Raw genomic sequence first — 12581 nt, 5'->3', positions numbered from 1 at the left:
GAACTTGTTGGCCATCAACGCAGTCGATATCGATCAAGCCCCGATCGCTAGTTTCGATTACAATGAATTGGAGGGTGGCGTTGATGACCACTGTGGTGAAGATGAGGTGGGGGAGGTAGATGCGAGGACGTATCAGCAATTGGGTGTGTCCCAATCCGCCAAAAGCGTGAGATCGAAGAACTACATGGTCTTGGAAGATCAAATCTTGATCGAGGCTTGGAGTCCTTTTGCGGCGATGACATCGATGGTGCAGACTGAAGAACTACCAGGATGCATGAAGTCCTTTTGTCTTTTTCTTTTAAACTATGTTTTCATTTTGCGCGCGAACTATGTTTTATTGTTTAAATTCGAACTTATTTACCGGAATCATTGTCAAATTCCAACTATGTTTTATCTGAAGGTTTTTCGGTTCGCGTGTCGACGCGGTGGCGCTCGAGCAGACCCTCATTGACGACCCGTATAATAGCATATTCTGCGAATATCCCTTTATACGGATCCGTTTTGGGGGTCTGCCTCTGTCGCACCAGCGCCAACCCGCAAAAACCGTTTTTCACAAACTGTAAACAACTTTTACGGATCAGCATTATGCGGGGTCTGCTAGAGATGCTCTTAGCTTTATAGAAGGCAGAGGATAAAAAACAAAAACAACAGACAAACTCCCACAACAATCCAGCGAGAAGCACATCCTATTCCAGCTCGAGCACACAATACAACCACAACACATCCGAAGAGTAATAATAACAACTCCAAAAGAATTATCCTTGTCGACGCACCAACCATCCTTGAGTGTTTAAATAAAAGAGAGGCCACTGTTGTGTGGTGTCCTAAGAGCATTTTCAATAGGCGTCTAAAAACTGCTCCGTCCGTTAAAATATTGGACGTCGGACAGCTCCAACAGACGCTGCAAAACAGTTCGCGTGCTAAAAACTTTTGGGCATGCGCTTAAAAACGATATCACGCGCAGCATATTTGGTGCGCCGGTTTACGCGCGCAGCAAACTCTGAGCTGCTGCAGGTGGGACCGCTGGATCGGGCTGGATTGGACGTCGCACTAACACACGTCTGTTGAAGATGTTTCGGTCACCGCGCTTAAAAAATGTTACAGTGACGCGTTAAAAAGTTATTCGGCGCGAATTTTTTATGCTGCTGTTGGAGATGCCGTAACGAAATTGACTGAAGGCTATTCTTTTTCAAACACCTGACGCGTTGGCGGTCCCAAGTGATTTCCGGGAGAAGGAAAGGATCGATCCATGGCGGCATCATCGCCATGAAGATGGGATGTGATCTCTCACTGCGTCACCGCCGGATCGTCCCAGTGTCACTCACGCCTGTATGACGGCACGCGCAGATTTTGCTCCATGGCTGCAGCCTGCAGACGACACGTCAGCAGCAAGACGGGGAGACGGGAGGCTACTCAAGAACCGCGTTAAATCAGCAACCGCCGAACATTCCCTCCTCCCGCCTTCCATAATCATAAGCCGTAGTACGATGCCAACTGCCAAGAGCATCCATCCCCGATAGCCCATATCACTCGAAAGTGCTGCTCGAGCTCACACGCACCTTCGCTACAGTAAAATTAACAATAACATTCGAAAAGATTTTAAAAAAGTTTGGCAACAAACATTGATGTGTTTTCACATGCGTGCAAAAATTCGTGACAAAATGACATTCGCGCAGGTCATAGCAAAAAAAAAAAAAAAAACGATGCTCCAAAATGCTTCCAGAAACAGTTTTGTTAGCATGATTTTGGTTTTTTTTGCAACACCTCCAAAAAAGTCATTTCATCACAAAAATTGTCACGCATGTGTAACACGCATAATTTGTTTTCGACTTTACTTTAGCAAATGGTGCATGTGAGCTCGAGCTCACATACTCCATGTATCGAAAGCCGCTTTTTCAGGCATTTGTGGACAGTCCTTTTTTTCCACTTCTATAATGCCGTTGTGAGGAAATCTCACTATGTTACAGCAAATGGAAAAGCGATGTTGACCGAGATCACCAGGAACCGGTCTAGATCGGGTTTACATTACAGCGTTGCGCGATTCTCCACCGGTTTGGTTTCTCGAGTATATCCTCCGATTTCTGGATGGTAACGACAAGATTCCTGTCGCCTACCGGATGGTAACGACAAGATTCCTGTCGACAAACTTGGCGCCACCGACCTTCCCCTGCATCGCTGGTGGCAGCTTAATTACGCGTCTCTGATCGCCAGCTTCGATCAGTAGCTCCGAACCACCCCTATACTGCATTTTCATGAACGAACAAGTCGGTATATTATCAGCAGCGACACAAACAATACAAATTTAACTTGGTCATCATATACTCTTGCAAAAATCTGGAATGATTCTTCGCCACTATTTGGCAAAATTCTCAGATGACATGCAGGCCATTGACCGTAGAGATCACAAGTAGCTACTCCCTCAATATGATACCACCCCTATACTGCATTTTCATGAACGAACAAGTCGGTATATTATCAGCAGCGACACAAACAATACAAATTTAACTTGGTCATCATATACTCTTGCAAAAATCTGGAATGGTTCTTCGCCACTATTTGGCAAAATTCTCAGATGACATGCAGGCCATTGACCGTAAAGATCACAAGTAGCTACTCCCTCAATATGATACCACCCCTATACTGCATTTTCATGAACGAACAAGTCGGTATCATATTGTTTAGAAGGTTCTTTTGTGCTGCAATCAAGGACGCCAAATTCATTTGAAATCATCTCACAGTTTGTATGGAGAAGTGGACAGACAATTATGGGAATCGAAACACACAAGAAAACGTACTTCGGTTTTAATATCAGCTCAATCGATTTGTGGAACTGGTGACCAACAGTTGGCTTGGTTGCAAGTGGCATGTACCAAACAAACTAAAACTGCTTAAAGCTTGATCTCGTACTGGAAACAATCTAGAAAAGAATGATAGGCCCTTCCATTGTTTTAGTGAAAACTCCGTTGATGTCACTTGCTAGGAAACTGTGCATTAATCTGAACATTATCAGGTAGTTCACCACCCAAGTGATAGTTTTTTTATCACTTGGGGGCTAATTAAAAGTGAAACTAACTAGAGATACCTTCACAGTCTAAGTCCTTTTAAAAAAAAGCATTATCTCTAAACAACTAAAAGGTGAAACTAACTAGAGATATAGGTCTTGTTAGTCTTGACTGTGTATAAAGTGAAGCCAACAAAGAGTGAGGTCAGTAGCTATACCTGATATAGTTTGATTTCAGACTTGTCAAATCCTGGCATGAAAAGGGTCACCGACTTCTGTGCAGAATCAAAACTAACCGAAGGATAAACCTTGCTTGTATTCCTCAACAGCCCCTTTGTATTTTGATTTAATGAATTTAACGCTCTGCCCCAATCTGCAGAAGAATCAGTTGGCAGAAATGGCAGAGACGAGAAAGACAACGGCAAAAACTTCTCAGCAACTCCTTGGTGCATTTCAGAAGTGTCCTCGGCATAACCAAATGCTCCACATATTTGCACGCCAGCTTGGATGGTGCAACCCCAGTATCTTAGCGCAGAGGACACAGAGATTGATCCTCTCGGGTCCATGATGAGGAAGCACGCAAGTTTTGAGGGATCAGTAAACCAAAGCGAGATTTTCTACAAAATTTAGCACCTTAATCTTTTATATTTAGCTCATATTTAAATATGCATGCTCTGGGTAAAATAGTTTTTCTTTATTAACTACAGATAAGTTACCTCAAGAAGTTGCTCAATTTCATTCCATATCTCTGCACTCATTCTTACTTCACCAGTTCTACCATTTGGTCTCGCGGCATCATAAATCAATTTCAGTAATGATGGAGAAGCCAGTCTTCCTATGTCAGTCTTCTCCGCTAGCTCCCTCACATACTTCAAGTAAGATCTGTCTTTTGTGTAGCAGCAACATTAAAATGTAGAGTCCTGAGTGACTGCAAGGCTACAGACAAACAAGGATAACCTATATATACCTTGCCCTCTCAGTAGCACCAGTCAGCCGTAGAAATTCCTCCGTGTTATTGCAGTCATACACAACGACATCAAATTCTCCATGTGGACTATTCGTTCCAACTGAAAAGAAGTTGAGCAGCTTCTGAAGAGACAAGACTGAACAGATCGAATCCATCCCAGGTAAAACTCCAAGCTCCTCTCCTACAATCTATCCTATGAAAAAGAGCAACCCAGATGACTGCTTTATCTTTATCTCCCATATTACAGCAAAGTTAATCACCTACCCCCTCAAGAACTCCTTGGGTAAGATTGCTTTGGGCATCTACTTTCTTCAACCGGTCAAGGGGCTCAAGTAGCATCTGTGATTTAATCACAAAACAATATTCAGAACCATGGCCTTTTCTGATGTCATAAAAGTTCAGTATGAATCATCAAAAGGAGATCACTTCAAAAAAATGTTTTACTTTACTGGTCTCGAGCTTTATGGTTGAAAGATTAGCAGCACATTCAGTCAGCGAGCTCCCAATCTTACAGCCCATCAATTGTTCTGCTGTCGGGTCTTGTGACTGTATAACCAGGCATGTCTTCAGGCCTTCACTGGCATAGTACTACAACATGGGGGAAAACAAATTGTCAGAGAATGTTTGCAATGGCATTCAGACAACTTCTCAAACTTTAGAGTGGCATTTTTCACAGCAATCGATATTTTTTGTAGCGACATTTCTCAAATAAGCAGAGTTGGGACTGTCATTTATCCGTCAGTAGAAAAACCAATGCAATTGTTTAAGGAATCAACATTGTGAGAACTGCGAAGACGATTCGTATAACCCAATTGAACCCAAGTTGATGCTCGGAGTAGATGTCTACAACTCTACACTGCGGTCAAGCCTTGGCTATTAGTGGCGCAGAAGCAGTTCACACACACACACACACAAATTTTTTTTTAACAGTTATCCATCAACATAACAATGAAGACAAACACTGGAGGAAGGTAGTCGTTACCTGAGCAGCGATGGCGGCCGCCGTGGTCTTGCCGGAGCCTCCCTTACCGAGGAAAGTCACCAGCTTCGGGGGAGTGCCGGCACCGCCGGCGTTGGTGATGACCAGACGCCGCCTGCGGCCTCCCCGGCGGGCAACGGCGAGGATTTGGCTCGCCGAGACGAGCAACGAAGGCGCCATCCGCCGCCTCCTCAGCCACCCTCACGATTCAGTTCGGATCCCGCCGGTGTCTGCTCGGCCCTGGTCTCCCTCTCCGTCGTCTAGCAGTCGGTTCAAGCTTAGCTACCCGTCTCAGGAAAAAAAAAGAGTTCGCATAAGCTCAGGATAGGGTTAACGGTTAAAGAACACGGAAAAAACCCACCTTTGGCCACGCCTCCGTTACACCCACCACCCCACCCCACCCCCGAGAGGCCGAGAGTCCCCGTCGCGGCGGCGGCCAACCCCGTCCAGGCGAGAGATGTCGGACCGCCGGGAGAAGCGGCCGTCCGACGCGGCCGACGCCGCCCCGGAGGCCAAGCGCGCCCGCGAGCCGGCTGCCCCGGCGTTCCCCACGTACAAGGACGCGCCCGACCTAGCCCCCAAGATCCGCCTCCTCTGCGAGATCCTGGCCTCCTCCGCGTCCGACGTGGAGGCGGCCCTCGACGACGCCGACGTCCGCGTCACCACCTCCGACGTCGAGCAGGTGCTCCGCTTCTCCTACGCGCACCCGCGCGGCGCCGCCGCCTTCTTCCGCTGGGCGGGCCACAGACACCTGCACCACCAGCACTCCCCCTACTCGTGGAACCTCGTCATCGACCTCCTCGGCAAGAACCGCCTCTTCGACCCCATGTGGGACACCGTCGGCTCCATGCGGGCCCAGGGCCTGCTCTCCCTAGCCACCTTCGCCTCCATCTTCTCCTCCCTCGCCGCCAACCCCACCAGCTCCCCCCTCAAGGCGTTTGTCGAAATGCCGAGGTACGGCATGGACCGCGACACGCCCGCGCTCAACTCCCTCCTGTCCGCGCTTTGCCGAGCCTCCAGGCTCGATGACGCCCGCGCCGCCATACCCGTGGCACGCGCTGAGGCCGGCACTCGGCCGGATGCCGACTCCTATGCAATCCTTCTGGAGGGTTGCGAGGCTGCCGGCAACGCTGCCGTTGCACGCGAGGTGTTCGACGAAATGGTGCACGCGCTCGACTTCGATCCTGCCAATGTGCCTGCGTACGACTCTTTCCTTACAACACTAGTTTCAAGTGGCTCCTCCACGGCGCTCTCGGATGCGATGGAGTATCTGGCTGTCTTGCGCCGGTACAGGTGCTCACCGGGGGAGAAGTTCCTCCGTGCTGCACTGGCCGCATACCTTGAGGCACGCGAACTGCACAGTGCTGTGGTTCTCTGGGATGAATTTGTCCTTCGTCGGGGGCTCGTCCCAGATAAGGAAATGTACACCACAATGATCATGTTGCAGGGCACTCTGGGGCATGCTGAGGTTACTGTGAAATACCTTGATGAAATGGCCATCTATGGAGTGTTTCCGGACGCAGACACATACAATGTGGTACTCAAGTTATTGCTGAAAGGGAGGAAGCTCCGGGAGGCATCAGCAATATTTAAAGAGATGGTCAAGAACGAGTGTTGGCCAAATGAGGCGAATTGTTCACTTGCACTCGGCATGTTCTTGGATACTCGTGACTGGGACACAGGGATCAAGGTGTGGAAATGCATGGCGGCGAATAGCCTGCCTCCACTGGAGGAGGGCGGGAATATGCTTGTATCGAAACTGAAGGATGAGATGTTGCCTGAGGCATGCAAGTATGCAGAGGACATGATCGATCAGGGTATCAAGTTGAGCTCGTCAACGCTGACAAAGCTGAAGCACAGCCTAGGAAAGGTCAAGAAAGGAGCCATTCACGACCGCTTATTTGCAAAATGGAAGGCGCACTAGGTTCTTCTCTCTTACTCCCTCCGTCACATAATGTAAGACATTTTTTGACGCTATTGTAGGGAGCATATCATATACTGTATGGGTTTGGGTCATGTAGGACTGGGAATAGGAGATGACTCTCTTCAGTTAACCATTTCATGGTGACTTATTTTGCTGGAACCATAGGAAGTTGTGCATATACTGTTTGCAGATGCGGCAATTTAGTTCTGTAAACTAGGTGTGCAATGTAACATGTCAGGTTAGAAGTGGTTTAGCAACTGAGGAGTGCAGTCTCCTAACATGGTAATGAACCTCTTTGTCGCCATGAGTTTCTTCTTTAGAAATTGTAGTGCTTCGTTTTGAGTTTGATTTTTCTCTTCCCCTTCTGGAACATGGTATGTTGCTGGACATGACATACTGTTTACTGGTAAGTACGAGTAGAAAGAAATTAACTCAGATGATAACATTAAATTCCACATGCAGCAACTTATGAAGTCAAATAGTTGTACTTTCTGTTGTATTCCTGCTACGCTTTTGCTTGGTTGATGCTCTAATTATTTGAATATCTAGGTTTGTCCTAAGTAAAACTTCTTTAATTTTGACCAAGTCTAGTATGTCAACATCTATGACGCCATATGTGTTTCATTAGATTCTTTACAAAATATTACTCCCGCTTTCCTAAATATAAGTCTTTTTAAAGATTCTACTATGGACTACATACGGAGCAAAATGAGTGAATCTAAACTCTAAAATGTGTCTATATACATCCATATGTAGTCTGTACTAAAATCTCTAAAAAGACTTGTACTCCCTCCGTCTTAAAATTCTTGTCTTAGATTTGTCTAGAAAATGATGCATCTAAATAATAAAACGTGACTAGATACATTTATATCTAGACAATTCTAAAACAATAATTTTGGGACGGAGCGAGTATTTAGGAACGAAGGGAGTACCTCCGTACCGAAATATAAGACATCTTGGTGGGCACAGAGGTAGTATTCCTGTACTATATATTTTTCATGTTGTAGATGTTATCACATTGTTCTATAGATTCAGTGAAGAAGTTCGACTTAGGACCAATCTAACTTGAACTAATTTGAAATAGAGGGAGTAATTAATTGGTAAGGGTGAACCTATGTGCGGTAGAGTGACTACCGGTAGCAGGGGAGGACTCGCATTTGAATTTTATGAGTTTTGGTTGAGCGGACTTGCATTCGAAATTTTAGACCTTCATTGTTTCGTCCCGGGTAAGTTCAAATTCCCGGATCCGTCATTGGCCGGTAAGGTGCCATCACAAGATTTATTACTTGGGATGACCGCAAGAAATTTTAGACCTTCATTGTTTCGTCCCCGGTAAGTTCAAATTCCTGGATCCGTCATTGGCCGGTAAGGTGCCATCACAAGATTTATTACTTGGGATGACCGCAAACATTGCCGAGCAATGTAATTCCAGGGACTGAAAATGACTCTGCTTGCGAAGTCATAGACAGCTTCATGCTGGTTTTTAAAGTGTTATCTTACAAATCTTAGTGGTGATATGTGAGAGCTTGGACATTGCTCCATTTGTTTTTTTACCCACTTGTATTTTATATATCAAAAGATGTACTGGAACTCCTCAACGCAGGCTGCAGGTGAGACTCTCCGTAGGTTGCCTACTGCTGGCTTCCGTGGATGGAGGTGAATGGAGTCCCATGCTCCAAGGCGATGGCTCTTGCCGCCCTCTTATCCGTGTGGATGCTCTTCTCCCCTCATGTGGTCTGCTGCGGCGGTTGGAGGTGACCCTGGTCTTTGGATTTTGAGGCGAGGCGTTCATGTCTGGCTCCGACTGAAATTCTTGCAGAGACTTCGGTTGATTCCGTTGACGGCGACACCTTTTGGTATTTTGGTGTCATTCTCCTTTGGGCGTTGTTGAGGAGTCCAGAGTCACCTAAGATATGGTTTCACGAGATCAGACGATGACGATGTCATGTAAGTCACTACCTCCTTGAGGCATCATATTGGAGACCATGACTGTGGAGGTAGCCGACGGCTTGTGTGGTTGGCGGTGGAATGTGGCTGCTAACCGTGGTGGTGTGTTCTGCTTGGGGTAGGCATTGGTTTTGTGCTCTTCTTTGTCGGTGTTCGTGCTCGAGTGCTCCTTGGTGTGTCTATGATAGGTGATGCTCTACGTCTACGCGGTTGGCGCACATGTGTCGTGGCATCATCTCGACCTCGCATGACCTTTCGAGTGTACCCTCAGGCGTGGGGTATTGTCGCGACATTGTGTAATCTCGGTTTTGTGACGTCTTTCGATTTCATTTATGGTGCTGTGTCGTGGCTTGGTATGCTAGGAGATGCCCTTTGACAACGCCGGCGGCACACAAGAGTCATGGTGTTGTCTTAGCCTCACGTGACCCTTCTGTCCTACAACATAGGTGGGTGTTGTGGCGTTGTGTAGTCTTGAATGAGTCGATGAAGTAGTGTCATGGTTTCGTCTCGGCTGGCCGATGGTGTTCGATTACATTACACCGATGGTGCTCTTTGTTTAATTGTGTTGTGTTTTTCCTCTTTGTTCTCCTTGCTAGGTGTGTTGTCGGTATGTGTTTTTTTTTCTTTATCTCTTCTCTCATATGTCCCATGTGTGTTGTTGGTATGTGTTTTTTTGCTTTATCTCTTCTCTCATGTGCCCCATATGCTTCTAGTTAACTTGAACCTGTCTTACGACGTGTTACAAAGCCTTATAGGCAATTGAATTCGGGTGGAATAGCCTCCCCACAAGTGAAAATTAAAAAATGTCCTAGTTCATACTCGGTGATAACCAACGAGATACACAGAGTAACATAATGTCCACTTTCATTTCATTATTCTAGAAAATACTTATGCCACCACTTATTCTCTGGCCATCAATAGTGTAACTATTGCCATAACCAAGCGTGCCTGCTAAAGCTTCTACCCTCAAGCCATTTAGATGACTTTCTGCTATGTAAAGAAGGATAGGGGCAAAATTTGTCGTAGAACCGCGAAGCTCCTAGCCTCTCGCGGCTCTGCCTGCACCCCGATAGTTTCAGCAAAACACACGCATTGGACCGCTCCTAGGAGTTCGTCGATTTTGCCAGCTTTTTCCTGTATTGCCATCCTTCTTCACAGAATTCTTGTTCGTTGTCGTGTTCGTCCTTGCCCGCTTTGGGTCCTGCTTAGATGAAGGGCTATATGGAATCTAAGGAGAGCCTTGCCTTGAACAGAGGTTGCCAATGCAGCTAGATCGGTGGCTGAAGGATCCATAGGAAGAGACAAATCTAAGGATCGCTTCCTGTTGGGTTCGGCCTCCTGCATGTAGGCGGTTGTGGTGGTTGTGTGGGCAGCGCCACAGCTGGAGCTTAGGTGCATCGTGTGGTGGCTGTGTGGGCAGCGCCACGGCTGGAGCTCGGGTGCATCGTGACTCTACCGCGGTGGATCGGTCCTCGGTGCTGGTCGGTGGATTGGCTATGGCTGTGGTGCGGGACGCCGAATCTGACAAGACGTGGCTAGTTCTGGCTCGTGCGATGGTGATGGGGTTGACTGGTCAGCGGTTGTGTGTGGTGCAGGCGTCGATGGCGGGGCAGTTCTGATCGATTGATTCAGGCTTTGGTGGTGGGTTGTGGTTTAGTCGGGCGGTGGCTCTCTTATGCCGGTTCGAGGGAAGGACTTCTTTTGGCAGCTCGGGGTGAAAGCCTTGCTCTGGCCTTGACCGGAGCCGACGACGGCGCCCCTGTGGGCGCCGCTCACCTCCTTGGAGGCGTCTTCGTTCGACAACCTAAGACCTCTTCTCGCGCACTCCGGGGGAAAACCCTGTTCCAGGTTCCTGGAACGGACGATGGCGGTGCTCCGGTCGCGTTCCTCCTTGGAGGCTTCGTTTTGGAGTGGTCCTGGCCTGTGACTGCCACTAGCTCGGGTGGTGTGATGACCCACAAGTATCGGGGATCAATCGTAGTCCTTTCGATAAGGAAGAGTGTCGAACCCAACGAGGAGCAGAAGACTCTGATAAACGGAATTCAGCAAGGTAATAACTGCAAGCACTGAAAGTAGCGGTAATAAGTGATTGTGTAGCGAGGTGAAACGTAGCAAGCAAAAAGTAACAAGTAACAAGTAGTAGCAACGGTGCAGCAAGTGGCTCAATCCCTTTTGTAGCAAGGGACAAGCCTGAACAAAGTCTTATAGGAGGAAAAACGCTCCCGAGGACACATGGGAATTTCTGTCATGCTAGTTTCATCATGTTCATATGATTCGCGTTCGTTACTTTGATAGTTTGATATGTGGGTGGACCGGCGCTTGGGTACTGTCCTTACTTGGACAAGCATCCCACTTATTATTAACCTCTCTCGCAAGCATCCGCAACTACAAAAGAAGAATTAAGACAACGTCTAACCATAGCATTAAACTAGTGGATCCAAATCAGCCCCTTACAAAGCAACGCATAGACTGGGGTTTAAGCTTCTGTCACTGCAGCAACCCATCATCTACTTACTACTCCCCAATGCCTTCCTCTAGGCCCAAATATGGTGAAGTGTTATGTAGTCGACGTTCACATAACACCACTAGAGGAAAAGACAACATACATCATATCAAAATACCGAACGGATATCAAACTCACATGACTATTATTAACATGACTTATACCATGTCCTCAGGAACAAAAGTAACTACTCACAAAACATAATCATAATCATGATCAGAGGTGTAATGAATAGCATCAAGGATCTAAACATAAACTCTTCCACCAAGTAATCCAACTAGCATCAACTACAAAGAGTAATCAACACTACCAGTAACCTTACAAGTACCAATCGGAGTCGGGAGATGGAGATTGGTTACAAGAGATGAACTAGGGATTGGAGAGGAGATGGTGCTGATGAAGATGTTGATGAAGATGCCTCCCCTTCGACGAGAGGAGTGTTGGTGATGACGATGGCGACGATTTCCCCCTCCGGGAGGGAAGTTTCCCCGGTAGGATCGTCCTGCCAGAGCTCTAGATTGGATCTGCTCAAGTTTCGCCTCGTGGCGGCGGCGAAACCACGAAAAAGCTCCCGATTGATTTTTTTTTTCTGGAACGAAACCCTTCATATAGCAAAAGGGGGGAGCTAGTGGGCCGTCAGGGATCCCACAAGCCCCCACTCCGCCACCAGGGGGGTGGCGGTGGCAGGGCTTGTGGCGCCCTAGCAGCCCCCCTCCGGTACTTCTTTCGCCCAGTATTTTTTATATAATCCCAAAAAATCCACGTAACTTTTCAGGGCATTTGGAGATGTGCAGAATAGTGGACTAAGATTTGCTTCTTTTCTAGTCTAGAATTCCAGCTGCCTGAATTCTCCCTCTTCAAATAAACATTGCAAAATAAGAGAGAAAGGCATAAATATGGTACCACAAAGTAATATAACAGCCCATAAAGCAATAAATATCAACATGAAAGCATGATGCAAAATGGACGTATCAACTCCCCCAAGCTTAGACCTCGCTTGTCCTCAAGCGAAAACCAAGTTCCATAAACATGTCCACATGTTTAGAGACGAAGGTGTGGATAAAACATAATACGGACATGAGGACATCATGATCACACATAGAACAACAATACATCGTAAAGATTCTTATGGGAAAGTAACAATTCCTTCACAAAGCAAAGCATGAAGCAAAAACCTTACCGAGAAGTAACCAACAATAGTCCATAGTCATTGAAGCAATTGCAATTTATCACAACATCAGAAAAAGTCAAATAAGAGCT

The 12581-nt window shown here is 46.9% G+C and overlaps 2 protein-coding genes across 2 annotated transcripts; one reads left to right on the top strand and one right to left on the bottom strand.

The window, feature by feature from the left end:
- Positions 1–1835: 1835 nt before the first annotated feature.
- LOC123401024 (uncharacterized protein At1g26090, chloroplastic) lies at positions 1836–5277 on the bottom strand. Its single transcript, XM_045094739.1, has 7 exons — positions 4951–5277; positions 4413–4556; positions 4233–4307; positions 3969–4156; positions 3718–3883; positions 3220–3618; positions 1836–2242 (listed from the first exon to the last, which is right to left on the bottom strand). The coding sequence occupies exons 1-7, from the start codon at positions 5125–5127 to the stop codon at positions 2111–2113; spliced, it is 1281 nt and encodes a 426-aa protein (XP_044950674.1). The 5' UTR covers positions 5128–5277; the 3' UTR covers positions 1836–2110.
- Positions 5278–5322: 45 nt separating this feature from the next.
- LOC123401022 (pentatricopeptide repeat-containing protein At1g77360, mitochondrial-like) lies at positions 5323–7175 on the top strand. Its single transcript, XM_045094738.1, has one exon. It carries the CDS (start codon positions 5405–5407, stop codon positions 6869–6871), a length of 1467 nt encoding a protein of 488 aa, XP_044950673.1. The 5' UTR covers positions 5323–5404; the 3' UTR covers positions 6872–7175.
- The last annotated feature ends 5406 nt before the right edge of the window (positions 7176–12581 follow it).

This window comes from Hordeum vulgare, chromosome 6H (genome assembly GCF_904849725.1).
Source record: "Hordeum vulgare subsp. vulgare chromosome 6H, MorexV3_pseudomolecules_assembly, whole genome shotgun sequence".
Lineage (NCBI taxonomy): Eukaryota > Viridiplantae > Streptophyta > Magnoliopsida > Poales > Poaceae > Hordeum > Hordeum vulgare.
The sequence above is the reverse complement of the archived record's forward strand: the minus strand, read 5'-3'. Positions and strand labels throughout refer to the sequence as shown.